Here is a 26,641-nt window from a genome sequence, read left to right as displayed (position 1 = left end):
GGAAGGTGGAAGTTGACACTCCAGAAACATTGTCAAATCTGATTGGTTGATATCTGTGAACTCTGTCCAATCACGTTAATCTATCCAAAAGCGCGCGTTATGAGCGTCCGCCCGCGCGAAGAAAAAAAAATCTGAACATAAACAAAAGATGAGTTTAAATTACCACGTAGAGCTGAAAATGATATCTTATAACACGCAAAAAATGATGAAATAGAAGGAGATCGCCTCAAGATACAACTAAAAATGCCACGCTACCTGGGAATCGACTTCCTTGCGGATGTAAAGCATTTGTTCTAATCTTCATACAAACAACCACCCTTATCTGAATCTGTCGGTAAACCTACAGATATTTAAATATCAATTTCTATTGCATGGTTCTGTTGTTTTCTTTTGCAGGCATTACGACAGCGCAAAAACATGCTTTCCCAGATGCTTCTCACAATACCGAGCCATTTGGAGTATGTAGACACGTACACCCATAATGGAACAGCTAGTGATAGGACACGACTTATTCCTCGACTGAAGGGTAAAGAAGAGATGTTTAATAATTCTTATGAAGCTATTTTAAGCGCTTCTTGGGTTTGTTTCAATCTATTTAAAATTTTGCCTGATTTTCCATTAATTATAAGCTATTCATACACAGAAATGATTCCCTTCAAGTTGTCAAGTAGACAACCCATTGACTACCTGGCACAGATCACAGAAATCTCAGGCGACATCCAGCGGCCTGTGGCCTACAGCTCAGAGAAGACTGGGAAAGACATTGTCCCAAGCTCCAACCCAGACTCCCCTTTGGTATCCTTTGATATGTGGTCTGATCTTGAAGAGGGAATCGTGGATCAGGTCATCAGCTCATTAGCACCAGAAAAAGAACAGTTTACACCAATCGATGAAAAGTCTGACGGTAAATTTGAATTGTTTGATCGTTGCAAGCGACAACATTAAAGCCTTAAAACTGAACATAAGGGCAAAAGTGTACGAGAATTCTTTAGTGAAAGTACAGATCAATAAAGAACAAGATAAAGTGGCAAATGGGTTGTAAACTGGTGATCTCCGCGTAATAAGTCAAGTTACAAAAATTCCTTTGTCCCATACCAATATCTATCATTATCTCATAGATGACTCTATGAAACTAGAAGAAGTGGAATTCACAGACAACCTCTATTCCATTCGCCAGAAGATTCCTGACATTAACGTCCTAGCTTCAAGGTTGAAAACCAAACTTGTTCAAGACCCTCTTTTGTTGGACAGCCATGGTAATCCCTTAGAAGAGAAAAGCCTTTTGAGGTTAGTAGTTTGATTTTCCAACAGCAACGTCTTTTAGCTAATAATGTTTTACACAATATGTATGACGCGCGTTTAACTAGCCCCCGAAAGTCTCTTATTTCATTTGGTAACGACTGCATGAGGTCACTAGACGCTGTTGGTGCAATTTCTAGTTTGGTTGAGAAATCATCACACACTATTTTTTATGAATTTTAACTACCCAAATATCCCTTTTTTTCCTGTAAACTCACAGATCGGAAATTCAGGCGTCTTTCAGGGGAAAAAATGCCGAAGGACAAGGACAGGAGGACAAGGAAATGTTTTTAAAGATACATTGCGGTGACAATGTGAATGAGGTATGGAAAGCTTGTAAAAGTGGAGCACACAAAAGACACTAAACATTACAGAGAAATCCTAAGCAAATGTTTAACTCAGGGAATGAGGTGAGAGGTTCTGTCAAGATGATTCAGTAGCTGTGGTGTTGTTGCGCTGTTAACATACCGCCTGAATGTCTTTTCACATAGAATGAGGATGAAATCGAAGACGTTTTCAGTCCAGAAATCACATCAAAAGATGCATTCTGCGTGAAAGGGACACTCAGATTGCTTGATCTACATCAAAAGAACGAGCTTGTAGGTAAGTTTGCTCCTTTTTTCCATTGCTTTATTGTTAAAAAATTTGGGAAATTGAATCATACTTCTGGCCGGGTTCCCACTTGTTTGCCACTCAGTTCCTCTTGTACCGTTAAAAATGACCTTCGGCTCGTGATTAGACGGTTACAGCTCTATTGTATGCACTGGTTTGTCCACGGGGAGAACATGTGTGTAGCATGCAAGCAAGCCTCTAACGTTTGTTCATGATACTTGCATTTTAGGGGAGAAACCTGAGCTGCTGTTACAGCAACCCACTCACACAGGTGTTGAAACTCTCACAGGTTCTGAGGAGAGCAGTGAATTAAAGACAAATGATTTTGTGAAATTAAATGAAGGTAATTTCCAGTCAGTAAGTAGGAGAGTTTACTAATATACAGATGAATACGTTGACTTGTTTTGCTTGTTTTTCTGATCAAGCATTAGCATCATATTTTCAGAAGTCTTGTTTCATCAAACTTACGTTAACCAATGCACCTGTTAGTGAAGCACATTTTCTCCAATAAATCATTCTCCCTCGAATCGTTTTTGAGTGAAGTGTTGTGGCAAAATACCGGCAGTATGCGTCGGAGTTACTGAATCAACCAGCAAGAGAAATAAAAAGATACAATATTGTCAGTACTCCTTTCCGTATCAATTCCAAAGCTTATAGAGTTAGGGTGAAAACAATTATTCCATCATGGGTTTATCTAGTATTATATCTTCTTTGTGCAATGATATTGGAAACTTTTCAATATTTAGGAGATCAAACCAACACTTGCGATGTCTTGGAGGATCAGCAGTTACTGGAATCTCCATCTCATCTTCCAACTGTGGCGGAGAATCACAGCAGCAAGAAGTTCATTAGTAGTTTACAACCTTTTAAATTATCTACTGAGATAACTAGGTACGCTCCAAGAGATAATATTTTTCTTTGAATCTGTAGCGAATTCTCGCATGAATAACTTCATATCTTCCCTTAGATCGTTCCTAACATCAATATGCATTTTCTTAACGGAATGGCAGAATCTTATCATCTCGTCTTAACCGGAAAAGAAATCATCTGTATCGGTGGGGAGCGATGGCGAGTAAAATAATCTGAGACGTCGGTTTCGCAATAGAATCTCAGACAGAAGGAGAACTGCTCCCAAAATTCTTAAAACTAGTTAGTTTGTAATTAACATATTACTTAATTAACTGTTTGAATAATTTTCCTGAATCTTTGATGTCAATTTCTTCAGCCCACCGCTGTCACCCAACAAGGTCAAGCAGTGTGTACAAAACATATGGGAAAATGAAAAGTTTCTCTTTAGTGAACACTTAGCAATGGCGCTTCCTGGTACGTATGCTCAGAAAATCTATCAGGTTAGTCAACTGAATAATTCTGCAAGAGTGGTTTAGTTCGTTTCAGTTTACGCATCATGGTTTAGGGAAACATTTTGAAGCCGACCTGTAACGTGAAGTGATCCACTTAAGATCGCGATTTTCTTTATGTGTGTGGCCTTTTGTCCTATTTTCAGTCACCTAAAGAATATCGATTACCTCACGGTTGCTCTAAGGATCAACACAATATTTTAATAAGCCAAAATAAACCTTGTATTAATAAACTTCCGTTTCTTTCTTTTTTTCTGAATAACTTTGCACTCAAAAAAGACCTTAATTTGTCCTTACTGGTCACACTCACAGAACCAAAACAAGTGCTGTTTTCAAGTCAATACCAAAAATGAACTTTGTAATAGAGGATATTGAGCATTATTCTCTTTTCATTAAATGGAAATGAGTTTTCACAAAACGTAAAACACTAAAACACTTCGTGTTTCTTTAAGTACCAACTACTTCATCCAGGAGGAGAAAGGATCATTCGACGACTTTGATACAGGAGGCAATGAAGAAGTTGACCCTTTCACAAGAATTATTGGATGGAAAGGTGGAGTTAGGCATACCGTGGAACCCGCTCGCTGTGTCGACGAGGCAAATGGAGAATTGCCAAATATATCTACAGTCTGTTTCGTCGTGGAGTGATGAAAAACAATCACAAAGTGAAATATCTCCTCACCGAAAGGGAACTGCAAGGGAAACCTTTAGTAGAAATAACATTTACGGTGAGATTAAATACTTGCAAAGTCATGATTTAACTGCGGGGAAACAATAGAAAACGTTTTCTGCTTGTTTACTTCTTTTCTTCATCATTTATTTGCCTTTTTTCCTTTGTTCAGATGAGGCACAAGATGGAAGCTTGTCCCGAGACTTACAGCCGTTTCCAGTGGGAAAGCCGAAGGAACAACAATCGAGTAAGTACTTACACAATAATAACATTGAAAAATACAGCTATACTTTGATCGAAATGTTATTTAAATCTGAAATCAAAGCTGATTCTCAAAATAATATTTAGGAGAAGTCAACAAGCGTCGTAATACTTATGGGAACGTCAAAACTTACATCTATACATCTTTTTTCTTTTTTTGTGTGTGTCAAGGTGAGGATGGAGGAAAAACGCAGACATTGGCTTCAAAACGCGATATCCATGACACTTTGACTACACTTTCGACTTCATCAGATACCACAAAGAGATTCAATTCACGTTCGTCAAACACCAGCAAGTTTGTGACAGACATCGGAGATATCTCGGGAGGGACAGACGAACGGGAACCTTTTTTCTCGAAACGCACAATTCTTCCGACATTTAATCAATTTTCTGGTGGCATTGATGATTTCTTTTTACTCAGGGAAGGTCATAAGAATATCTCAAAGTCACCCAGTTCTGGCCAATGTGCGCCAACAAGTAAGAATGGACTACCTTACTCTTTAATCTATCCTTTTGGGCTCACTGACCGTTTTTTTTAATCAAAATCAAAATAGTTGCTTAACTTTGGGAAATTACATTCAACATTCTTAAAGAAAAAAGAAAGAAAACAACAAGTTAAGGATATCAAAGTTAAAATAGAATTACATCATGTGTCAGTTTGAAAAGGGTGGCAATGCCTATGTCGAGGAGTGTCTTGGACATGTAACACATCACCAAATTGTTTAAACTACTCATTTTGATACAAAGCATTTGAGTGCGATAAAATTTCACAAAGTTGTTTTTCTACCTCTTGTCACGCCTGCCTTCATAAACTCATTGAAATTACTGCTCTTTCCTTTCACTTAGGGACTTCTCATGAATATCTATCTTTTTCTCTCTTTTAGAAAAAGTCGTAAAAGCGGTGAAAGTGCGTCCATCGGTGTTCACAACAGAGCAGACAGGATTTGACTCTGGTGCAACGCAAGACCCAACAGGCCATGAGTGTCATGGCCAGCAACACAGTAACTATCACCTACTGCAGCGTGACATACCTGTTGAATTGTCAGACGACTTCCAAGAAATTTTAGACGAATTGATCGGGCATGTAAAGCCTCTTTTATCTAGGCTTCAGAGAACTGGAGTTGTGCCACAGACTAAGACGCTTTCAAACTTAAATCCAGAGTATACAAGATTCGTTTTGAAGCAAATTCAAATGTCCCTTAATGAAGGAGAGCACAAAAGTGATATTTATGGCATGTCTGTATGCCTGCATGCGCTGGTGTCTTCTGTTGATGTTCTTATGCATAGTGGTTTGGAAGCTGCAATAGGTGAGATTGACAATTTCTGTGACATTTTCACAGCTTGTACAACTAGTTTCTTCTCACATAAACCTAATTTTGTACGAAGAACACGATATGAAAAGTGATATAGACTAAACATTCAAATTCAAATTCAGATTGAATGAGGCTATTTGACAGTTCTGCCTGTTAAACCAGAAAATTTGCGTGCTAACATAAGCGGAAAATGGAACTACAAGCAGGGTTTCGAAGGGTTTATGTTTATTAAAACAGTGATATATTTTCTTTACTTTATTCCAGCTTACTTCAGCTCAATAAATGAAAAGTACAGCAGTTTCATAGGGGGAGCTCTGGAATCAACGCGGAGATACCTCTTCGAAACACATTTCGCGTTTGAACAGCAGAAAATAATTCACCCAAAGCTTTCAAAGCTGCTAACCATCGTAGCAAAGTGGAGTAAAGATCAAGATGCCTGCAGTGTAAACGCTGCTATCATCGTTTACACTTTCCACGAAAAGTTAACCAAAGAAATCACAGAGACATTGTCAGGTTTACACGGAGTTCAGACCAGGTCATTTAACAAGGGCACAGAAATCAATGCTTTGGAGGAAGAAAATGGACAACTGGTAATCTATGTTGTGAATGGCTTAACAGCAAGCGAGGATTTTCCGTGGGCAAGTTTTGACTTTGTGCTGGACTACAACCTGAGTGGAACAGTAACAAGGGAGAAACTTTCTCGCAGCACAAGACTTAAATCTCATGTAGTCTTGAAAACAATTTCAAAAGTTTCAATGGGAAATCATTTAAGTGAGGCCGAAGGTTAGAACCTGAATTTCACTTTTGAAGGAGTTGTTGATGTTGTGATACAATCAAAGTCAGGTCCGGACCAATTGATTTTCATTTTGTTTCTCTTATTTTAATGTAGTTTTGCAGGAAATATTGCTACAAAATACGCAGCATACAAATGATGCAAATATACAATATCATCATATTTTCCACTGAGGCATGTTCGATATCAACCTTGAAAAAGAGGAATTCATAAGCTTACTAGCAATGTACGTATATACATGCCAGCTATCGAGGATGAGTTTCAAGACAAGTTTTGTTGGTTAATATCGAATCCTCAAGGCTGCTTTGGAGTTGATCCTAGTTTCTGTAGCATGAAGCAGCCAGGATTATTGCTATCGTCAAAAGTAACTCCCAGCTATGTATTAACTTTTCTTGTGAGCTGGCTGATCTCTTGTGTCCCCCCGTGGGTATTGAGTGTCCGTGTGAGTGTGAAGTGTCTTACCGAAGGATACAACATGTTGGCTGGAACTCGGGTTTGGACTTCTCCACCAAGACCCCAACGCCCTAACAATTAGTTTGCTGAGAAGCTCCTTGCGGTGAAAGTTGTCAATTCTGCTACCATCTCCTTAAGACATTCTCTTCTCCGCTTTTCCTTTATTAATTAACTTTCCTTATTTATGCAAAGTCTCATATCTAACTCAAGCTGTAAACTATGTTTATGCATCAAAGGATAACGACATTTATTATGTGCTGAATGCCAGTCTCATAACCAGTGTAAAGGACCTCACGTGGTTATCTATCATTTCTCTCTCAGACATTAGTGACGCCAGCTTGTTAAGCGACCAAGATCAGTACATTTTCATCGGCAGTGAAAAATTTACACATAATAAAGATCTCCTGCATCTCCTCGAAACTTGCCACAATGTCATGATCTATGAAAGACGAAGAAGTAAGACAAAGTCTGAAGATTCTCTGAACAAAGTGCTTCTACAGCCAGACGTGATGATTGACGAGAGAACCTGCATTCATCTCCAGCATTTGTCCTCTCTAACAGATGAGAACGAATATAAAGGATTGAGAGATGTGGTGCTGTCACTGTCCCTTAAATGCCACAAGTGTCATATCATCATGTATTCTAACAAACAGCCAGAGTACGTATCCAAGACAAAAATAATATTTTGGTGATGACCCTGCAAGATGTATCCGGTAGATTTTGGTCAGGGTTAGTCAGTGCTAACTTATTACAAACTCTTGTTTTTATTCAGCCATGCCTTTACAGGAGAAGTTCTTCGCCACTTATCCCTTCTGTTTGCCAGCTGTGCACATTTTCAAAAGAATGAGTTTGAAGTGGAGATCCTGTACTCCTTTACTATGAAAGAAACTGCTCGTCTCATCAGACAGATAGGTGACAAAGCTAGGGCCCAGTCTCCAGTGTGGAACAAGATGGAATGGCCAAAAAGGAAATGGTTAACAAACGAAGCAAGTGCGGTGAGATAAATTGGCTTCATTTACTTCGTGTCTAGAAAACATCGCAAAATATTTTTTGTGACATAGAGAGATCTGTTTATGTCCTCAAGACTAATTAGGTGTTGTTTTGTTTGAAGCATGAGGAGTTCCTGGTGTCACTTCCGTGTATGAATTCATTCAGGTAATCAAAGTGAGATAACTTGTCTAACGGTAATGATCTACATAAAAATCAATTCAACAAAAGATTTTTTTATAGATATTAAAAAAGAAACATTACCGTCACAACACTTAACACTTTGAATTTTATGTCTGTCAGTTCACTTTAACTACAACACCCGACAAGGTGCACAGTACACTGATTAGCGTTAAAGGTTTCCTTTATAACTCATTTATTATTTACTCAGCGCACAAGTGATGCTAACCGCTGCCCCACTAGTTGAGCTGTTGAAAATGTCACCTGAGGAATTGAAAGAAACCTGTCCTTGGATTCCGCCGAAAACTCTCTCAGTATGCGGAATTAAGTTTGTATATGAGTGTTAGTAAAGTTGTACATACTACTGCACTAATAGTATTGAATGAGGAACTTTGATTGATTCATTATCATCGTGTCATAACTTATGCGATGATGTCACTAAGAGCTTGAGAAACTTGACTGATCTTCATTACCACGCCTGAGATTTTGATCCTCAAATCAGTAAGATAATGCTGAAGCGAGCTAGAGAAGAACGCGTAAACTCATTCATCCTTGTGTATCAAATTATTCGTTTATCAGTTTGGGCCTCCCCATGTGAAATTTTCTCAGGTCCTTTTGGTGACATCCTTTATCGTGTTTGTTTTCAAAGACTTCAACTAATGTGATGTGATAAAAAACGTATATTATAGGGTCGGCTGCTTAGTAATGTAACCTTTGCACTGTTTATAGCTACTCCAATGACAATGTTATGTACCACTTAAAATTATCTACTTGGCTTTCTTCTAGGAATTTTACAAGTCCGTGAACTGGTGTTCTGAGTTAGACCCTGATATGCCAGTCTTTTCAATAGCGCAGCCGTCACTTCAAACTTCCTCACAAAGCTGCTTTGCTGTAGAACCGTCGCCACATCAAATGCCCTTGGCTGCCTCAGAGTCCAATTCTTCCCCTGATAGCATGGTTGCTACAAGAAATGCCTTGGTGGAATCCACTGACTACAGGCTTAATGATCCACCGTCACTTTGGGTAAACATTCAACAAACGCGAGAAACCACGAGAGACCCTGTGACTGATAGGGTTTATCATACTTACCCTCAAGATAAACCAGTAACTGATGACTGGTCTGCTGGCGCCTTTGGAGATCGCTTGAATTCTTTTCTCGCCGTTTCTCAAAGAGACGAGGTTGAACATCACTGCCCTCCATACCCAGATATTCCTGATACACATGATAACGAATGGAGACCCTTGATAGCGAGAAATACATCTTCAAAGTCGTGGAAGGACAACGTTGAATCAGATTTGAGGCGATGCATCACAGAGAAAAAGGTAACCATCATGCCAAAAGGGAGACAAATATTCCTCATGTGTATTATTCCGTGCTTAGTTTTCAACCAGATTATTTGTTTTGCGACAAGAAGCAAAGAATGAGAGACATGATGAATAGAGGGATATAGAGCTAGGACAGAGGATGAAAGGAGAGTTTTATTAATGATGGAGGGAGGAGGAAGGCAAGTAAAGGTGATGGCCTGCCTTCCAATCAATGGGTGTCCTTGAACTTAACCACTCAATTTCCTCGGCCCTTTCACCCTTTGTTACATGTTGTGTGCCATCTCACCTGTTATCTCTCCTTTGTCTTAAGGTACCGTACATCAGGTATGATCACCAAGTAACGTCCAACTATCCAGTTAAGAGTCATTATTTTTCTGAATTTCCCGGTTCCTGTCGATCAAGACCCGAAGAAATAAGCCATTTAAGGGATGAAAATGAAGACTACTTGACGCATGACGAAGACATCGACGTGACTGGTCGCTCAGCGATGTCTTTAAACTTTCCAATAGCAAGAGGATCTACGACACACTCTTCGAGAGAACAGAATGATCACTTTGACTCGTCTTGGGACAGAAACGTCTGCGGTCGAAGGTACCAGAACCCCAGAGATTACCGTAATTATCAGATACCGCAAGCACGTGTACTGGATAAAGATCATTCAAGCAAACGCGTGAGGTAAGAGCAGCTATGGTAAACATAACGTTTATTTTGTTTTCTGTGCGTTTCTGGCCTAAGTTTTACTTTAGACTGTGTCAACATAGTCATAGGCTAAACATCTTCGGAGCAATAACGATTATATTATGACGCGCCTTCTGTTTCAAAACATTCTTTAAAAAAGGAGAAGTAAAGAGATTACTGTAAGTACAAGTCTAGGCTTGTGCCCTCGTATGACCGCCAAAAAGCTTTGCCGCAAAGACCTGGAGACGAGATTGAAACGTATTCAATTGAATGTTCGCAGGCAAGCTGTGCGAGTATTAGACCTTGGAAACGAGGCTACCCGTGCTGTTCCAACTAAAGTGGGAATAGCTCAACCACAAAGGAGAGTTTATGGCTCATCTGATTATCCTCAAGTGTCTGTACCGAGTACATCAAGTCAAGCGCTAAGAGAAAATACTGTCGCTAGTAAACACAAACGAGTTAGTCTTGGTATTGAAAGATCTACTAACTCTGCGTCAAAAGGTGCACAACAGGTAAGTATTTCCTGTCACCTCTGTGGTGATATACGCAGAGCTTGTTTTAAAGGTCGCTTTCCACTGAGTTGCTTAAAAACAAAGCCGTTTTTTTTTCCCTGAGTGAATAAATATACCAACAAGTTCTCTGTTATCGTGCATTTACAGCAGAAATGACACAAAACCGTTGAAAATGTTATATACTACAATAGCTAGGAGATAGGAGGGAGTCTGTATAATTTGTCACTAAAATCTCGTAACCCCACAGAGCACTTCTTATTCAAAAGTTTACTTGTCGGGTAAACCCTGTGTAAACTTATTTACCTCTGATCGTGACAAAGAGAGCGAAATGGCATGTTTGCAAAGAAAAGTAACCAACAGATAAACATTTCATTTTCATGACAGCTACGAGGAGGGGAACACGCGGTGACAGCAAAACGGCCGTCCCTAGACGGTGAGTTACTATCTTTTATACAACTTCACAACACGAGGGTAGCATTGGGACGCAAGCTAAAAGAGTACCAAAAAACGTGACGAGAGCGTATACGTGATAAGCAGTAACGGGGGCGCGATCTTTCCCCTATTCACTCCACCAGCGCTTTTCTAATCTTAATGGAAGGGGAATCACTCGATGAACAAGGGAATCATTATGTGGTATTACCAGGGGCAAAAGATCTAGTTGAAAATGATGTGAAGAATAACTTGTGTTTATTGAATCTATTAGATCCTGATGAATGGTCTGTCTTCCCTTCGTACCTGTCCTCAAAACGGCGTAAGCTGACCTACGAAAAGATCCCTGGTGTAGAAAGCGGTCAAACTAAGCTTGTGTTCAAGTACGACAAGTAGTTTTGATCATTCTTCAAAAAACGTTTAGTGTGCTATTAGTCCACATTTTGTTCATAAATCCCTCAAAACCTATGGCTTTGAAACAAACCTGAGCGAAAAAAGAGATCTTGCTGTAACTTGACAGCATTAAACAAAGCAGCCACTAGAGATAATGTCGTTGATGACAGGGGGCCTTTTTGTCAATATTGGAAACGTTGCACACGAGTTTAATACCCACTTATTGCATCATTAAAGTTATATTTGTAACTGGGTCCTTGAGTGTCTTAAAGCGTTGGTAAAAAGAAATTTTAAACGTCCTAACTTTAGATTCTATAAGCATCATGAGCTTTCGGCTGTATCATCAGTCGGCAAAGAATTATCCGTACGTGGAGGGTGAGACAACACTCTGTCAATCAAACCAAACTCTTTAGCTTCCTCAGGTGACATAAACTTGTCCCTTTCCAGCGCTTTTTCTGATGTACAAAAATTGGAAACAAATAAGCCATCAATAAATGCGTGAACAAGTGATTAATTCAGTGTTTGGCATTGTGGGTGTCCGAGATAGACCAGGATTGGTTTTTATTTTGCTTCCCTACGTTCTCTGGTTGGTCCAAAAACTTGTGATCCTCCCGACTTATCATATGCAAAACTTAAATCCATCGCGATTTTGTCACTCTCACTCCTTGTCTATGTTATGATCAATGCAACAAATGTAGCAATTTGAAGCAAATAGCTTATAACATGTTTTCAAAATCTTACCTATTTCATCAAGAGGCTGACCCGTGTGTTTAACATAGATCTTATTTAGGAGTGTCTTGAGCTTAAGAATTTCCTCTGCTTGAATGGCTATATCTGTGGCTTGGCCCTAAAAAAATAATGAAAAATTTACAATGGACATCTTTGCATAGTCATGCAGTCAGAGCACCCTTAACGTTGCTTAGTACTTATCTCAAGTTCACACACATCTTTCAGTTACATGCAAAATAATTACCTCTACCTTGTTTAAGGCCACAAAAACTAAGTCAAATTGAAGTTCAAAGGATGTTGATGTTTCTCAAACATTTAAGTGACTACTTTCAAGGGTATATCAACAAAAATTGACCACAACAACATACCTGTGCTCCTCCATGTGGTTGATGCACCATAACCCTAGCATGTGGTAAAGCATGTCTCAAACCTGGGCTTCCTGCAGTTAAAAGCAGGGAACCCATGCTGCAAGCTTGCCCCATACACCATGTGGAGATAGGAGGTTGAATATACTGGAGAAGGAAATATCGGTACATTATGAGACTTTCTTACTTTCACTGATGAAGAACACTTAAGATGAGGTTCCCTTCAGTAATCCTTTCAATACTTCAGAATTACTGCACCCTTGCAGATGCCCATTTCATTCTTCTGTATAGAAACTCTAGCAATGCCATAAAACTCCATGAACATCTTTGATAAGCAATGACTTTCAGAAAACCTGCTCTCTCCCTCCCCCTCCTCCCCCAAATTAAAAAAAAAAGGAGTTTACACCTCTACCAAAACTCTGGGCTATGATTTTGTACAGAATAAACAAAAAAATGTGATACAATTGCTTAAAAATTGTAACAAGCATACCTGCATTGTGTCATAGATGGCTAATCCTGCTGTAACTGACCCACCTGACAAGAACACAAAATAATTGAGTTTCACATGTAAACCTGACCTAAAACATCCAGAACACAATATATCACACAGGTGGGTAAGTGGTTAGTGCTCTAGACTCTGGATTAAAAGGTACAGGTTTGAATACTGGCCTAGTCATTGTATTGAAATGCTACGCAAGACACTTTATTCTCACAGCACCTTTCTCCACCCAGGAGTATAAATGTGAGACTGCGAACTTTCAGAGGAAGCTGACAAAGTTAGAGAGGCTAACCTCCCACTTACTCCAAATTCCTTTAGGAGGCTGAGGTCAGGATAACTTCTTTTTAACTTAGAAGGTGACTTTTTTTGCTAAACCCTAAATATCAAATTAAATGTATTAACACCATGGCTTTGAACACAATATATGACGACTTTCCTTGTCATCCTGATTTTCCCACAAATAGTTTTTTCCCAACATAACAACAGTAATTAGCAACAGTATGTTTAAAAGTGCCTTTAATTTTAATTAAATCACCTGGACTGTTGATGTACATATGAACAGGAGTTCTATCATTCTCAGACTGTAGAAATAATAGCTGAGCCACAACAAGACTTGACAACTCATCTGATATCTAAAAAACAACAACAGAAAAAAAACCATTTGAAAAAGGCTCTGAATCAGTGATTAAAAATACATCAGGTTTGTTGGCAAGGCAAAGAAACTAGAGAACACAGGGATCCCAACAAAAAACCCTCAGAGAAGAGAGGAAAACCAACAAAACATTCAACCACATGCCATGCTACGTACAGGAACTAATGTGGGGTGACAGCATTGAGAGATGAGTGCTGCAGCAACTGCATCATCTCCACTGCCCCTTGATAACCAGCCAGCATCAGTTTCTTGTAGGATGTTATGTCCAAATTCCTTAATATGGCATCACAAAGGATTGTTGTCCGAATGCAAAAAACTTTATCATTATTTCTTGGCACATTGCACACTGTTATATTGGACTGGCCCACAAAAATGTGAGCTAATCACATGTGATTTTATGCATTTAGTTAGTTTCTTATAATGATGACAAATTTTACTACAAGGCTGTCTCTCTAAGAGGCAAACAAAGTGAATCCTGCATTCTGACTGGTTGACAATCTATTCCTTCACAAAAGGCTTCAGGTCAAAAATTGTTCAAATGATAAGTCCTTGTTCAGTCAAACTAGACACACAATTTTATAGTTTTTTTTTTTCTCATTCTCCTATCTGATTCTTGTGCTACTTAATTAAGAACAATGAATTCTACTTTGAATAAGCTGCGTTTTCAACTCTCTTTTCCTTCAAAAACTGCCACAACTTAGAGTAATCACTTGCATATCTGGTTACATTTCAAAATTTAAACATCGTCACTTACAGGACCCATAACACACACTATTCGCTCTTTCAGAAGACGGGAAAATATGTCATAGGCTCTTTCACCTCTTCCCTGAAAAACATCAAGATAAATCTTTCATCAATCAGAAAACAGGAAGAGAAGGTTCTGAGCACGTATCAAAGTTGAAATACTTTAAGAAATATAAATGCTCCGGCTCTGTAGTTACATACCGTTTGTTCGATCACCATAGGAATCAAGAACTGTCTCCTGCAAGACGTATGTATCCCTCGCGATATCCTAGAAATTACCTAAACAGGAAAATATACGGTGTATCAAATAAAAGGGTAACTTGTGACGAAAAAGTTTCAATGGTACTCTTACGTAAAGTCCTTGTCGAGCAGCCATGTTGAATTTGGATTGCAGCCGCAGGTCATAGTCACTGCAGACACTGAGTATGATGTCATCCCCAGTATATCTCAATTTTAGTTGAAAAACTGACCAGGTCCAGGCTGTCGGTGCATTTCATCACCTTGTGGGATACCGAAGAAAGTTCCTTTATCTACAATGTTTACAGGAGATATAGATATCCACACTGTCTACTTTAATACAGTTATTGCTACTGCCTGCTGTGGATAAAGCTACCTACCTCCTGTTTCTACTGATGACACAGTAAATAGTTATATATCTGCTGAAGATGGTGCAGAAAGTGGTATCTCGTAGATAATGTGGATAGTTTTTTTTTTCCTGCTTTTCTCAGTGTAGGGAGTGGAGTGAAGAAGACATAAAGCATTTGGTTGTGGTCGAACATAAATAAAGTGTAACTGACGTATCTAACGAAGTGATTTAGTTTGAAGCGTTTACCAAATGCTCAGTCAGTGGACATGAGCGGGGAAGCGGATAGGAGACAAACGACGGTTGTGGTTGTCAGGGGAACGCCTAAAAGAGTGACAACCCTCCTGCCTTTAATTATATATTTTTTTTACTGACCTTCATTTGAAAAGCGCGAAATGAGCCTGTGCTCCCTCCCCAAAGGGTGAAGGGAAGACTGCATCCGAGAAAATAGCTGAAATTGAGTGTAAAAAATCACTCGCTGTATGTTGTACCTCTCACTTGAAGGTTTTTGGAAATCTATGGGTAGCTCTCTCGAAATAAATGTCAGTCAAATATTAAGTGTTACCCGATTTTTCAGTCAAAAGATGCGCAGATTTAAAATCTGAAAATATTGAAAAGGAATAGAATGATTGAAGACATTTTCAGAATCTATTCCTTTTTTGAATCATTTTCAAGCTCTCTTTAAGCTCAAGTCATCTGTTTTCAGTATAACTGAGCGGTGAATTTTCATGAAAAGCTACAGAATAGAGTGAATTCGCAGAACCTGTTCGTTATATGTAAATGAGTTTGTCACTAAATGCTAAATTCAAATAGATCTACACTGCCGGATTTTCCCCGTGTAAATTCCTAGTCAACAGACATTACAAAGCGTAATGATTGCTTACGGTTAGAAAAACTTTTGCTTATTTTCTGTACGTAACTTTCCATTTAATTTGCTTCTTTTTAGCAAATAATGAGGCTTCTTAAAGTGCTCAATGCTGCGCGTCTTAGATCCTTTATCCTCCAAAAATAAATCAGAGGATTTAAAGAGCTATTGGCAAAAACGATTGTTACTAAAACTGAATACTCTACAACATCGATGGACTTGTGTTTTTTTAGTTCCACACATAAATAAGGAAGGTAGCATAACACGAACAGTTTTAAAACCATTAGAGACGTAAAAGTCTTTGCTTTGTACTTAAGCAAATCAAAAGCATTTTGTTCTTGGTTAATGGGTTGTTCAGTTTGTATCTGCCGTTGATGTCGACGAATAATCTTCCAAATTGTCTTATAGCTGTAACAAATCACTAAAGTACAACACAGTGCTCCTGCGACAGACAGTATGGCAAGGATTGAATACCTTCCCACAGCGAACCAGATGATTAACGAAATCAAAATCTGAAATACCCAAAGCTGAAATACAACAGAAGCCACTCTTTTTGAAGTCACTAGTTCATGGTAACGTAAAGGCCAATGAATAGCGACAGCTCTCTCTATGCTCAAGTAAGTTAACGTTCCTAAAGATAATGCTGTGAAGAGATACGCCAGAAACATTTGAATTTCAAAAACTACACAAAAGGTGGCGACAAGACGAGTATTCATTAGATAAACTAGCATAGGTTGGAGTAACAAACCCACGCAGAGATCGGCCATAGCTAAAGATGCAACCAGTATATTTGACACGGAATGTAGAGAAAACGTCTTCCACAACGAAAAGAGGATAAAAACATTGGCAACAACAGCAACCGGCGACAGTAGTCCGTTTATAATACTGATTCCGATAACAAAATTACGGTAGTTGTGCTCATAAAGTATGGTAGAGTTTGTTTGTACAGTTGCTCCGAGTATCACACACAAGCTGGAAGCGTTGGTCATTTTCTTTTTGACGATTTCAGTCTTCAGAAACTTCACAACCTCTCATCTTCTCGGCTCTCAAATAAATATACATCTGTGGTGGTTGTTAGTCTTAAGAATTAAAACGTTTTCAACGTCAATTTCGTTTTTAGTGCGGGAACCTCACTCAAAACATTACTTGATTGGAGTTAAGAATTGAAAATCATGGTTTCGGGGCGACGAAATGACTTTTGAAGATTGTAATTCTATTTATTGACAGACATTGTCTCTTAAATAAACAGGATTTCCGTAAGAAATACTTTGTTAGCGTTTTGTTGCTGAAACTGTTTTGTCGGTTTATTTTTAAATGGGGAAGCGCTGTTTTCTCGAAATAAATGCCAATCAAGTATAAAGTGTTAGCCAATTTTTCAGTCAAAAGATGCGCGAATTTAAAATCTGAAAATATTGAAAACGAAAAGATTGATCGAAGAAATTTTCAGAATCTATTCCTTATTCGAATCAGTTTTAAGCTCTCCTTACGCTCATGATAAAGTCATCTGTTTTCGGTTTTTTTTTATTTTATTTAAAGCTACAGAATACACATATGTAATTGACACGGTAATGCAATGAAATTCCCGTAAGCCAAATCAATTTTTTTGCTTGATGAAAATTGGAATTATTATTATCTTAAAGCTGCAGTGAGTGGTCGTAGTTTAAGAACACAACCTTGTCTCAGAAATAGTTACTTGAGAATAAAAGATAAAATAATGCTGATGCATGTTTACTCGGGACGAAATAAATATTGAATTATTTAAGAAAACAGAAAAATAACTTTGCCCTCTCAGAACAAAAGGTGTTTCAAATTATATGCATAAAATATGACTTTAACCCCCAAGTGAAAGAACCAATCCGTGGGTATGTGTAATGATATTGTTCTAATTGCCTTGAATGACGTTTACTTAAATATTGTCCTTGCAAGAAAATACCATTTCCGTGCTAGAAACTACTTGTGCTGCCAAGTGGAAGTCTCTTTTCGGAAATGGCTCTTTCAGCTACTTTTTACATTGTCACGGTTATTACAAATCTTCCGAGACTTCTAAGGTCAGGACGAGAAAAGACATGTTTCATTTTATTCAACTCCACGTGAGGTTTGGGGGGTTGGGGGCGGAAGGGTTTGAGGAAAAAAATGGATTTGATGACGTCATAAAACTCCTTGTCTACGCAAGAGGAGAGTAATGTTCCTTTAAACCTGTTTCGAAAATTTATGATTACGTGTGTGTTTTCTATAGTGTCGACGGAAGTCGCAAACGTGTACATTTTGCGTCTTTGTAGTTAGCAGGAGCCTGTTGATATCGGCAGGCTCACGCTACGCCAGGTTCCCCAGGAATTTGTTTGGTGTACTTACTCACAGCAAATATCGGAGGTCTGACCCTTTTTTTCTTTTAATTATTTCATTTTATTTCTACACACAATAGGCACTGTACAGCAATTTCACCGCGTGCACTTTTCCCAGTTAAAAATTATTTCCCAAACATAACCCTGTAAAGAAAATAAAGTGACATGAATAAATAAGAGAAGCGTTTCCCACGGACTTTGATTCGTACATTAACTCTCAGAGGAATTCATTAAACCACAATAAGAGAGCAAAACAATTATTTGCATTTTAATCGCGATCAAAATAAAAGTTTTCGTGACATAAACAATTGACATTTGTCAATCATGGACCACGCAAATCTGTTCAACACTCCAATTACGTGTCACCTCTGATCATCATTAGAGACCAAAGTCGCTTAAATCAGACGAGAAAAGCATTTAAAACCGCCCTTTGTGATACTTTATTCCAAAGAATATGCTTCAATCGGTAGCGGAATTTGTCTTGCAATATTCACCGCAGTCGAGTCCACAGACGTTCTCATCTCTCGTATTGGTGACTGCTGCAATCTTCTGCATTGTGAGCGTCTTACTAAGCCTTGTTCGGCAAAGGAAACTTGCTGTTAAGTCAGTCGATGGAGTACCGGGACCGGATGGTCACTGGCTGAAGGGACATCTTGATTACGTAAGTTTTAAACAAGCTGAGTCAGGTTGTGGGCCGGAATGATATCTTGTGGTGATGTCACGAACCCGTTCAATTACTCACTGTAGTGTATGATGAACTTCATTCGATTCCTTTTTAAATTAAAATATTATCCAAATCTCTTAGGATTTATTTCTTTGGCCCTTTTATCAAACAAGGCTATAGCGAACGAAAGCTCAAGTACGTGAAAATTTACGGTTTGGACTCTTACAGCAAAACTAAACAAACTGAAGATACAATGGATTCAGCGTTAACAAGCCGAGGCTCATTTACAAATTGATAATTTTAAACTGTTACGTTATGAGCCAACGTTGCGTGGCGAGCGAAGACGGTTGTAAGACCTATCACGCAACAGGCTCCCTTTTATTTACGTGACGAGGTAAGCGAACCACAAGGGATGAACTTATCTTAACATGTGACAAATTGATTTATGCATGCCTGCTTCTTTAGGGGTATGGTATCAAGCTGATTGATTTCATGACACTTGCCTGTCAATTTCATCTGTAGGCACGGTTTGACGGAGCTGGACTTCAATTCCACGAAAAATGCGCTGAAGAATTCAAAACTTGTTATCGCCTGTGGTTTGGCCCACTCAAGCCATTAGTAGTCCTTTGTCACCCGGAAACAGTCAAAGTCATTCAGTCCAGTAATGCACCCAAAGAAAAGCTTGTGTACAACCTTGTCAGACCATTCATTGGTGAGTTGCAACTTTATCATCATCGTCATCACTTTTATTGTCATCATCATCATCATTATCGAGTAAATGCAAACTACACTACCTAGATAGATGGAGATCTCTAATCAGGTGATGGACCTAATTATACCGCGGGGCTAACCTTGGGGCTAGTCTAATCTTTCTAATCAAACTGCTGACTGAAGCAACAAGTGTAAAGATAAAACTGTAAAATGTCGTGTATGCTTGTAGGAGATGGCTTGGTAACTTCATATGGAGACAAGTGGTTTCGAATGAGAAGACTCCTCACTCCAGCTTTCCACTTTGAGATTCTCAAGCCGTACGTTCAAGTTTTCCAGGAATCTACCGATGTCCTTCTGGTAAGGAACTGAAGCATTCACACGTGATTTTAAGGAGAAATGTTTACTTTATAACCAGCGGAAAAGTCCCCCCTCCCCCCGGCGGAAAAAATGCTTCTTTCCAACCTAAAGTTTCGATAAGAAAGGTTAACATTGTGTTCGACATTTTCGATGCGGGAGGGAGGTTGGATCAGGGGAATTAGAATACGAACAGTCCCTCCTTTTCGGCGAAGTCCGTCGCGCGATTAAAAGAAAGAAAACAGAAATAAAATCGAAAAAAAAAAATAATAATGATGACAACTGATACTAGCCCGCTGCGCCTCACTCCAAGAGTTCCACGCGGCGCGCTACCATAAATTTAATTTGTTTTCGTTGCTTCTTTCACTCGCGTGACGGACCTCGCCGAAAAGGAGATACTATTGGTTGTTCTCAATCTAAGGGAGAGGCGAACTCCAATACAATTTAGTAAGAAAAAAAGTCAAAGGTACCAATACCTGTGCTACTTATTGTGGTCAAATGGAAACTTCAAAAATGGCTTTTTCAGAAGCCTTTTACAGCAAATCATGATATTCTTCTTTCAGGAAAAATGGTCTGCTCAGCAGGGTGGGGAAGTGGAGTTGTTTCATCATGTTAGTCTGATGACATTAGACTCCGTTCTCAAATGTGCACTCAGCTACAGAACCAACTGCCAGACTCAAAAGTAAGAATTGAAGCTATGAGATATAGCAGACACATTTAGATAGCTAACCTGTATGTCAAAAAAAATTGTTTTCAAAGAATTAGATTAAGACCGCGTGATTTCTATAGGGTTTTGTCTGACGAGGGCGAAACCCGCGCCAGCTATTACGCATAGAGATCGAGAGCGACTGGTCTGATTGAGTTCGAATAAATCTAATAACTGTGGTCGTTCAAAACTTGACAACTGAAAAGACTGCGATGTTTGTCATTGGACGGTAGACGATTCTTTCCAAATTTTCCTTGTCTACTCTACCAGTGCTGTACATCACTGTGAAAACCTTTGCTCAAGATATACCGGAGAGTAGTCCAGGGATGTAAACAGCATTTTCCGGTAAAAGGGGAGGGGGGGGGGGCTTTTTCTCATCGGCATCTTAATACATTTGAAGTTATTTTAGGTTCTTTTATTATTATACGTGGTCACTTCCTCTTAACAAGGAAGAAGTAACATAAAGCTTAGGACTCCCTCTTGCTTACACCCTTTACTCTAAGTAATATACCAGGTGATGTGTCATTTGTTTGTTTCCTTTTTCGCATTTCAGAAAACAGGACCCTTACATTGTGGTTGTTTATGAAGCCTCGGGTCAGATTTTGGACAGACTAATGTAAGAAACATATTTAACTGGCACTGCATTGCATTGCATTACATTTCATTGCATTGCTCTAGTTCCTTTCTTTAGTCTTCTTCCTCTTCCTCCCTCACCAAGTCTCTCCTGCCTCTTCTTTATGCCTCTTTCCTCTGGTCTTTTATCCCTGTTCTTCTCTCATCCTCATCCTCTCACTCCTCAGTGTTACACAAATCTATTTTTTCATGCCTATTCTACTTGTACACCGTTTTGTAGGAATCCCCTCATTCATAATGACACCATCTATAAGCTGACGCCTGACGGAAGAAGGTTCTTTAAGAACTGTGCGTTTGTTCATGCAAAAGCAGATGGAATAATAAAAGCCAGGCGTAAAGCTCTACAGGATGACGTGAGTTTTGATAAGTTTATTGATTGTATTTGAAAACTTGGGCCATATCAATGATTTTTTATTTGTTCTTACTTCAGGAGGAGAAGGAGAAACTCAGGAAAAAGAAGCATTTGGATTTCCTTGATATTCTACTGGAGGCAAAGGTAATTAAGAAGACTCAGCGCTGTTTGTTCAAAGCAGTACCTTTAAATTGATGAAAATAGATCGACGTCAGTATCTGAGCAACTGCGCCCTTGTGCCTCCCCTTCTCACAACATTAACAGTTGTTGGGTAAAGGGAGGGGTAGGTACGCAATTGCTCCGATTCTAACTTCGATCCATGAAAATCTACCCCACGCACCCTCTGTGTTCATTTTTTCGCACTACGACTCTTATCGAGCTTGGTGTAAATGGCTTTTTTCTCTCTATGATTCAGGACGAAAATGGAAGCAGCTTAACAGACGAAGAAATAGTCGGAGAAGTCGTGACATTCATGTTTGCAGGGCACGACACCACGGCAAGCGGTGTGTACAATAAGATCTCATTTCAAACGAAGGCCTTAGTTAAAAACCTCCGGCAGCCTAGTACCTTTTGCCCTTGAAAGACAAAAGGTACTTATCCGGTCTACTTTATTTACCATTTTAGTTATTTCGTGGACTTTGTACAATTTGGCGAGATTCCCTGAGCACCAAAAGAAATGCCTGGAGGAGATTGAAGAAGTGTTTGGAAACAGTCATGAGATAGAGTGGTGAGGAACAGTTAATTTTCCTTCTGTAAAAGATATTTGGAGCTTATCATCTCTATACCCTATTTCAGGCCACTTGACGGCCCTGTGAGGGATGCCTTCTCTTTAAAGTTTTCGAATATCGACGTGTGTGTGGGAAATTGATGGTTTGGCTTAATTATCTTGTCATTTAGCCTCTACTATGACATCATTATACCAATGGCGTAATGTGTGTTTTTACAGGAAGCAGCTCGGCAAACTGAAACATCTCCTCATGTGTATCAAGGAGAGTTGCCGGTTATTCGCCCCAGTCCCCATGATCAGTCGAACATTGGACAGGACCTATGAAATTGATGGCCATTTGGTGCCGGAAGGTACTGTGTGTATTGATCACAAACGTTCCTGACTTGTCAGAGGCATGCATTTGTCAATAGCCCTCATTCCAAGTTGTCACTCACTAACAGGGGGAAGGAGGCGGTTTTTTCAGGTTTGGGAAGAGCATTGGGTCCTGTATTTGCCTATTATTGATATTTGTGAATATGTCAAGTTGTTATTTTTTGGAAAGTTTTTTTAAAACCTATTTGTTCAACCAAAAATTTCTAAAATGATGCAAACGGCGTCGTCAACATCGATTGGTGTTGGGACCAGGCAGAAACGTATGATTCCTTTCCCCCTCTTCCCTCTCCCCCCCCCCCCCCTCCAATGTTGTTCGCGTTATTTACCACATCCTTCAAGTTCTTAACTGTTCTTTATCCCAAAAGAAGGCAAAATGGTAAAATAAATACTTCGTGTGTGCTCTGAAAAAACATCTCATTTTCGTCAGGTACTTGGGTGATGACCAACGTCTACGCTTTACATCTTAACCCACACGTGTGGAAAGACCCTAAGGTTTGTGTTTTTGAATTAGCTCCCTATTGACAGATTATCATCAAAAAGTGATTGCTGGGAGATGTTCTTCATTAATTTGCGCCGGATTATAAGTGACGACAACAGAAATTAGAATTTTTCTTTCGGTATTTGGTGGAGAATTTTAACTTTAACATACACTTATCAAATATTCTTGTCACTTTTACTATAAATGCTAAATTCCTTTGGTTTCCGATTTAAAACAGAAGTTCGACCCACTGCGCTTCACGACTGAAAACGCTAAAGAAATGTCACCATATGCCTTCATACCGTTTTCGGCTGGTCCAAGGTAAATATCGGGACTGGTATGTGACTGATGTTGGTGTAATTTACTGGTATTGCATGGTTGGTGTGACGCTCCTGATTATGTTTTATTTAAAGCTTAGTATCTAAGTTCTAATTCCGGAGTGCATTCTTCGGTTTCAGAATCGAGCTGAAACACGGGTTCACAAACTGGGGAACCCATACTTGTGCCATTGCCTTCCAGTCCTAAGAAACGTTTAATCAATGCACTGCAAGTTTTCCCACGCTTGCGTGTAACATGCGTTCTTGACTGTGCGTTACAAATTTTCCCGCGCTAAGCATTGCGTAGTACAATCTCCCGCGCTTAAACTGCGTCTATATTCGACACTCAACCACGCACAGTATTTTGCCGAGCTTTACTCTGAAATGCAACAGTTTTCTCCTCAAACTTTTTATGTCACCCAGCCATATTTTTATGTCAGTGAAAATTATTCTCGTGTCAAACAGGAACTGCATTGGACAAAGCTTTGCCTTGACGGAAGTCAAACTGTCTGTGGCTATGATCATACGCAAGTTAGTGAAGTTTATATTTTTAGGAATAAACACTTAATTATTCTTAGTTTGCTTACTCGTCATTTCATGCTTTTGTCATTTGGCAAATATTATATTCAAGTATTTAAAGTATTTATGTACTTTTTTTTTCTTCTTTATTTTTTATTTCAATTTGTATGTATTGATATAACAAATTATTTTTTAAAATTATTTTTACAGGTTCAAGTTATCTGTCAATCCTAACAATTACGTGCCAATCGAAGACATGATTCCTGAGCTAATTTTGAGAGCTAAGAATGGGATAAAAGTCAATATTGCCCCTCGAGCTTAAAGAAAACACCCACACACACACACACCACATTATAGCATTCGCTATAACTTACGATCATTAGATTTACTTGCAAGATTTCAACGAAAGGGTTCTTTATACAACTACTACATTTGCTGTCAAGTGTTCTATATAAACATGTTTCGCAAAACCGTTGCAAATGGTCAAATGAGTGCCGTAAATGCTGATTAAGGATATAGTAAGTAGATGTACAACGAGGTTTAACGCATTTTAAACCAAAATAAAATATCTCCATGGTCGAAAAAAAGGGTGACTGATTAATTGATTAATTTAAGATTGCGCGGTGGACTGGAAAGTTTTCTGAAGTTTTAAGATTTCATATGAAGGAGCTAAAAACAATTGCCTCATAAAAGCAGCTGAAAACGGTTTTCCTGATTATCCTGGAAAGGATATGGAATGCGGTCTCTTGGTTGGTGCCCTGACAATTGGCCACTTTTTCCTATAAAATGTTCTGTCTATTAATACTCTTCATCATTAGCTGAACTATTCAAGATAAAAGAGACTCCCTAGTACATGATCAGCGAACTGTTACGGGTGCAAAGAATGGAAGGTGCAGACGACATTGTCTTTCACAGTTATTCCAGATATATACCGTAAATTGTAGCCACAACAAACAGGGAGCCATTTTGAAACGAGGCCGTTGCGCATCTATCAAATCTTTCATCCAACAGACAGCGGCTGGTGATGCTCATTCCCTGACTTTGCTTCGATCCCAAATAAACCAAGCAAACAAACTTGAACCTGTTACAACCAAGCTCCGCTTTAACTTTATCTTTCAGTTCCTCACTCGCCTTCAACGCTAACTGTCGACATCTTTCTCGTTCGTACTTCATTCCATCGAATGTTCCATGCAAAATGTCCTCGGCCAGCTTACGGACTCTTTCGGAATTAAACGATGTGTCAGGCTTCATTTTAAATGCGTTTTCTGAACCCGGCGCGCTCAGTTTGAAGTTTTCTCCCTCCAATGAAAACAGAATAGAAGATTCTTGACTTGCTAAAGTCGACTGACGTTGATTGTTCCCTGTTTTCTTCAACACTCCTCGGGGTAGACCTGTCGAATATCCTTCCAAAGAAGCGCTATTAACAGAGCTTGTCATTACTTTAATTGATTAGACAGTCTCGACTCCTGTACTTGTACAGCTTAAGACTTCAAACTTCTCAAAGAATTAACTGTATTTGTTTTCTGGTGACATGGAGTGAGAAATTTCTGTTCGCATTTCTACAAAATCGTATACGAAAAGTTTACGTGACTAAACAGTTTTCTTTTACCATAACCGTTCAGTCTTTGTTCCGGTCTGTTTATCTTTTAATTGTCAGTGACTCACTTTAGGAGAAAAAACCTTAATACGATTGTCCGATCGTTTAACATCTATAATCGATTGGAATGAAGATTCTCCATACTAAACGCCTCACATTTTCTTTTAGGAAACTTAGGAGTCTTGAAAATTTGAACCTTATCGTTCGCTGATGATTTATCATAGATTTTTTTCAAGCTTAGTTCCTCTCAAACCATTAATGTTACCAGAAGAAATCATAATTTGATCGATATCGCGGTGTGTTTTCATTTATCCACTATTCAGGATTAATATCTTCTTCAGAAAAAGCGTCATTAAGGAAGATTAGCCCCGACTTCGTAAATGCCTTTCTAAACAAAGCCCTTAAGCTTTACTTCCGTTGAGACTAAAGAATTTGCTAACTTTTTTTACGTATATAAACCATAGACAAACTTAAGGCCTAATGTAAAGTCTGGTATCATTGTAATCCTTTGTATCTTTTAAAATTCCACCAAAACAAAACCACTCTGGAGAATGTTTGCAGTAACTACAGTTACCAATCAGAATTAATTCAACCGGGTCAAGGTCAAAGATGTTGTAGAAAATTGATCAGTGAAGAAAGGGGGAAAGCGCATGCGTGTTGTTCAAAGTACCCACAATATGGTTAACCAAAGTTACTGGTCAGGATCTTCGTTTCTGAGTGAGATCCAAGGTTTTACAGGCGGTTAATCATTGCAGTGAAAAGAGGTGGCAAAGTTCATTTTGATTACTGAAGCAGTCAAACGCAAATTCCCACTCCACTAGGAAAGCAATAATAAATCTCGAGCTTGATTATTAAGATGAGTTTCACCTCAAATAGATGCGTTCATCCTCATACAAACGCGTACTGACGGTTTCCGCTAAACTGTAGCGCAGATCACATTTCACTAGTAGATTGTCTTCTCACGTTCAAAGTGAAATAGCAGAATCTGATAGAGTCACAAGAGACTTCCATGTACATTTTCACTAACAAGGGTCGTTGAAAGAACTCCAAATAATGTAATCTTAGTTGTCTTTTAATTCCGCGCTCGACGAAACTGTTTCCTTTATTCAGTGTTGGAAATAAATGTGACAGGAGCGACCAGGAGGGAGAGCGAAAACTGATTTTTTTT

The 26,641-nt window shown here is 38.9% G+C and overlaps 5 protein-coding genes across 5 annotated transcripts; 2 read left to right on the top strand and 3 right to left on the bottom strand.

Moving 5' to 3' along the window:
• Positions 1 to 127: 127 nt before the first annotated feature.
• LOC113678355 (uncharacterized) lies at positions 128 to 11,267 on the top strand. The gene is made up of 23 exons (XM_089186456.1): positions 128 to 279; positions 397 to 526; positions 644 to 904; positions 1,119 to 1,287; positions 1,520 to 1,622; positions 1,791 to 1,902; positions 2,141 to 2,254; positions 2,658 to 2,802; positions 3,137 to 3,234; positions 3,722 to 3,997; positions 4,112 to 4,186; positions 4,372 to 4,677; positions 5,085 to 5,507; positions 5,778 to 6,296; positions 7,081 to 7,417; positions 7,532 to 7,754; positions 7,871 to 7,914; positions 8,138 to 8,240; positions 8,713 to 9,249; positions 9,563 to 9,927; positions 10,211 to 10,442; positions 10,827 to 10,875; positions 11,146 to 11,267. Exons 1-23 carry the CDS (start codon positions 244 to 246, stop codon positions 11,265 to 11,267), a joined length of 4,779 nt encoding a protein of 1,592 aa, XP_089042582.1. The 5' UTR covers positions 128 to 243.
• LOC113678400 (uncharacterized) lies at positions 11,111 to 14,684 on the bottom strand. The gene is made up of 8 exons (XM_027195286.2): positions 14,606 to 14,684; positions 14,455 to 14,532; positions 14,264 to 14,335; positions 13,393 to 13,489; positions 12,849 to 12,892; positions 12,362 to 12,505; positions 12,006 to 12,111; positions 11,111 to 11,719 (listed from the first exon to the last, which is right to left on the bottom strand). The coding sequence occupies exons 1-8, from the start codon at positions 14,627 to 14,629 to the stop codon at positions 11,586 to 11,588; spliced, it is 699 nt and encodes a 232-aa protein (XP_027051087.2). The 5' UTR covers positions 14,630 to 14,684; the 3' UTR covers positions 11,111 to 11,585.
• A 1,019-nt stretch (positions 14,685 to 15,703) lies between these two features.
• On the bottom strand, positions 15,704 to 16,952 carry LOC149038329 (histamine H2 receptor-like). Its single transcript, XM_089187313.1, has one exon. It carries the CDS (start codon positions 16,688 to 16,690, stop codon positions 15,779 to 15,781), a length of 912 nt encoding a protein of 303 aa, XP_089043439.1. The 5' UTR covers positions 16,691 to 16,952; the 3' UTR covers positions 15,704 to 15,778.
• A 1,157-nt stretch (positions 16,953 to 18,109) lies between these two features.
• Positions 18,110 to 24,463, top strand: LOC113678356 (cytochrome P450 4F4). Its single transcript, XM_089187312.1, has 14 exons — positions 18,110 to 18,704; positions 19,230 to 19,419; positions 19,648 to 19,775; positions 20,336 to 20,454; positions 21,032 to 21,094; positions 21,332 to 21,464; positions 21,542 to 21,607; positions 21,879 to 21,966; positions 22,088 to 22,190; positions 22,410 to 22,540; positions 22,990 to 23,054; positions 23,279 to 23,361; positions 23,823 to 23,888; positions 24,087 to 24,463. Exons 1-14 carry the CDS (start codon positions 18,498 to 18,500, stop codon positions 24,196 to 24,198), a joined length of 1,554 nt encoding a protein of 517 aa, XP_089043438.1. The 5' UTR covers positions 18,110 to 18,497; the 3' UTR covers positions 24,199 to 24,463.
• LOC113678387 (dynein light chain Tctex-type 5-B) lies at positions 24,086 to 25,313 on the bottom strand. Its single transcript, XM_027195266.2, has one exon. It carries the CDS (start codon positions 25,311 to 25,313, stop codon positions 24,792 to 24,794), a length of 522 nt encoding a protein of 173 aa, XP_027051067.2. The 3' UTR covers positions 24,086 to 24,791.
• Positions 25,314 to 26,641: the final 1,328 nt, after the last annotated feature.

This window comes from Pocillopora damicornis, chromosome 11 (assembly GCF_964200805.1).
Source record: "Pocillopora damicornis chromosome 11, jaPocDami1.2, whole genome shotgun sequence".
In the NCBI taxonomy this organism is placed as follows: domain Eukaryota; kingdom Metazoa; phylum Cnidaria; class Anthozoa; order Scleractinia; family Pocilloporidae; genus Pocillopora; species Pocillopora damicornis.
The sequence above is the reverse complement of the archived record's forward strand: the minus strand, read 5'-3'. Positions and strand labels throughout refer to the sequence as shown.

Coding starts and splice junctions, on each gene's coding strand:
- LOC113678355 (XM_089186456.1), top strand. CDS start 244: ATGCCACGCTACCTGGGAATCGACTTCCTTGCGGAT. Junction 2,803..3,136: donor TTATCTACTGAGATAACTAG/GTACGCTCCAAG, acceptor CAATTTCTTCAG/CCCACCGCTGTCACCCAACA. Junction 3,235..3,721: donor CTTAGCAATGGCGCTTCCTG/GTACGTATGCTC, acceptor TGTTTCTTTAAG/TACCAACTACTTCATCCAGG.
- LOC113678400 (XM_027195286.2), bottom strand. CDS start 14,629: ATGGCTGCTCGACAAGGACTTTAC. Junction 14,336..14,454: donor CTATGGTGATCGAACAAACG/GTATGTAACTAC, acceptor GATGTTTTTCAG/GGAAGAGGTGAAAGAGCCTA. Junction 12,112..12,361: donor AACCACATGGAGGAGCACAG/GTATGTTGTTGT, acceptor TTATTTTTTTAG/GGCCAAGCCACAGATATAGC.
- LOC149038329 (XM_089187313.1), bottom strand. CDS start 16,690: ATGACCAACGCTTCCAGCTTGTGTGTGATACTCGGAGCAACTGTACAA.
- LOC113678356 (XM_089187312.1), top strand. CDS start 18,498: ATGCTTCAATCGGTAGCGGAATTTGTCTTGCAATATTCACCGCAGTCG. Junction 20,455..21,031: donor ACCAACTGCCAGACTCAAAA/GTAAGAATTGAA, acceptor TTCGCATTTCAG/AAAACAGGACCCTTACATTG. Junction 21,967..22,087: donor GCACGACACCACGGCAAGCG/GTGTGTACAATA, acceptor TTACCATTTTAG/TTATTTCGTGGACTTTGTAC.
- LOC113678387 (XM_027195266.2), bottom strand. CDS start 25,313: ATGACAAGCTCTGTTAATAGCGCTTCTTTGGAAGGATATTCGACAGGT.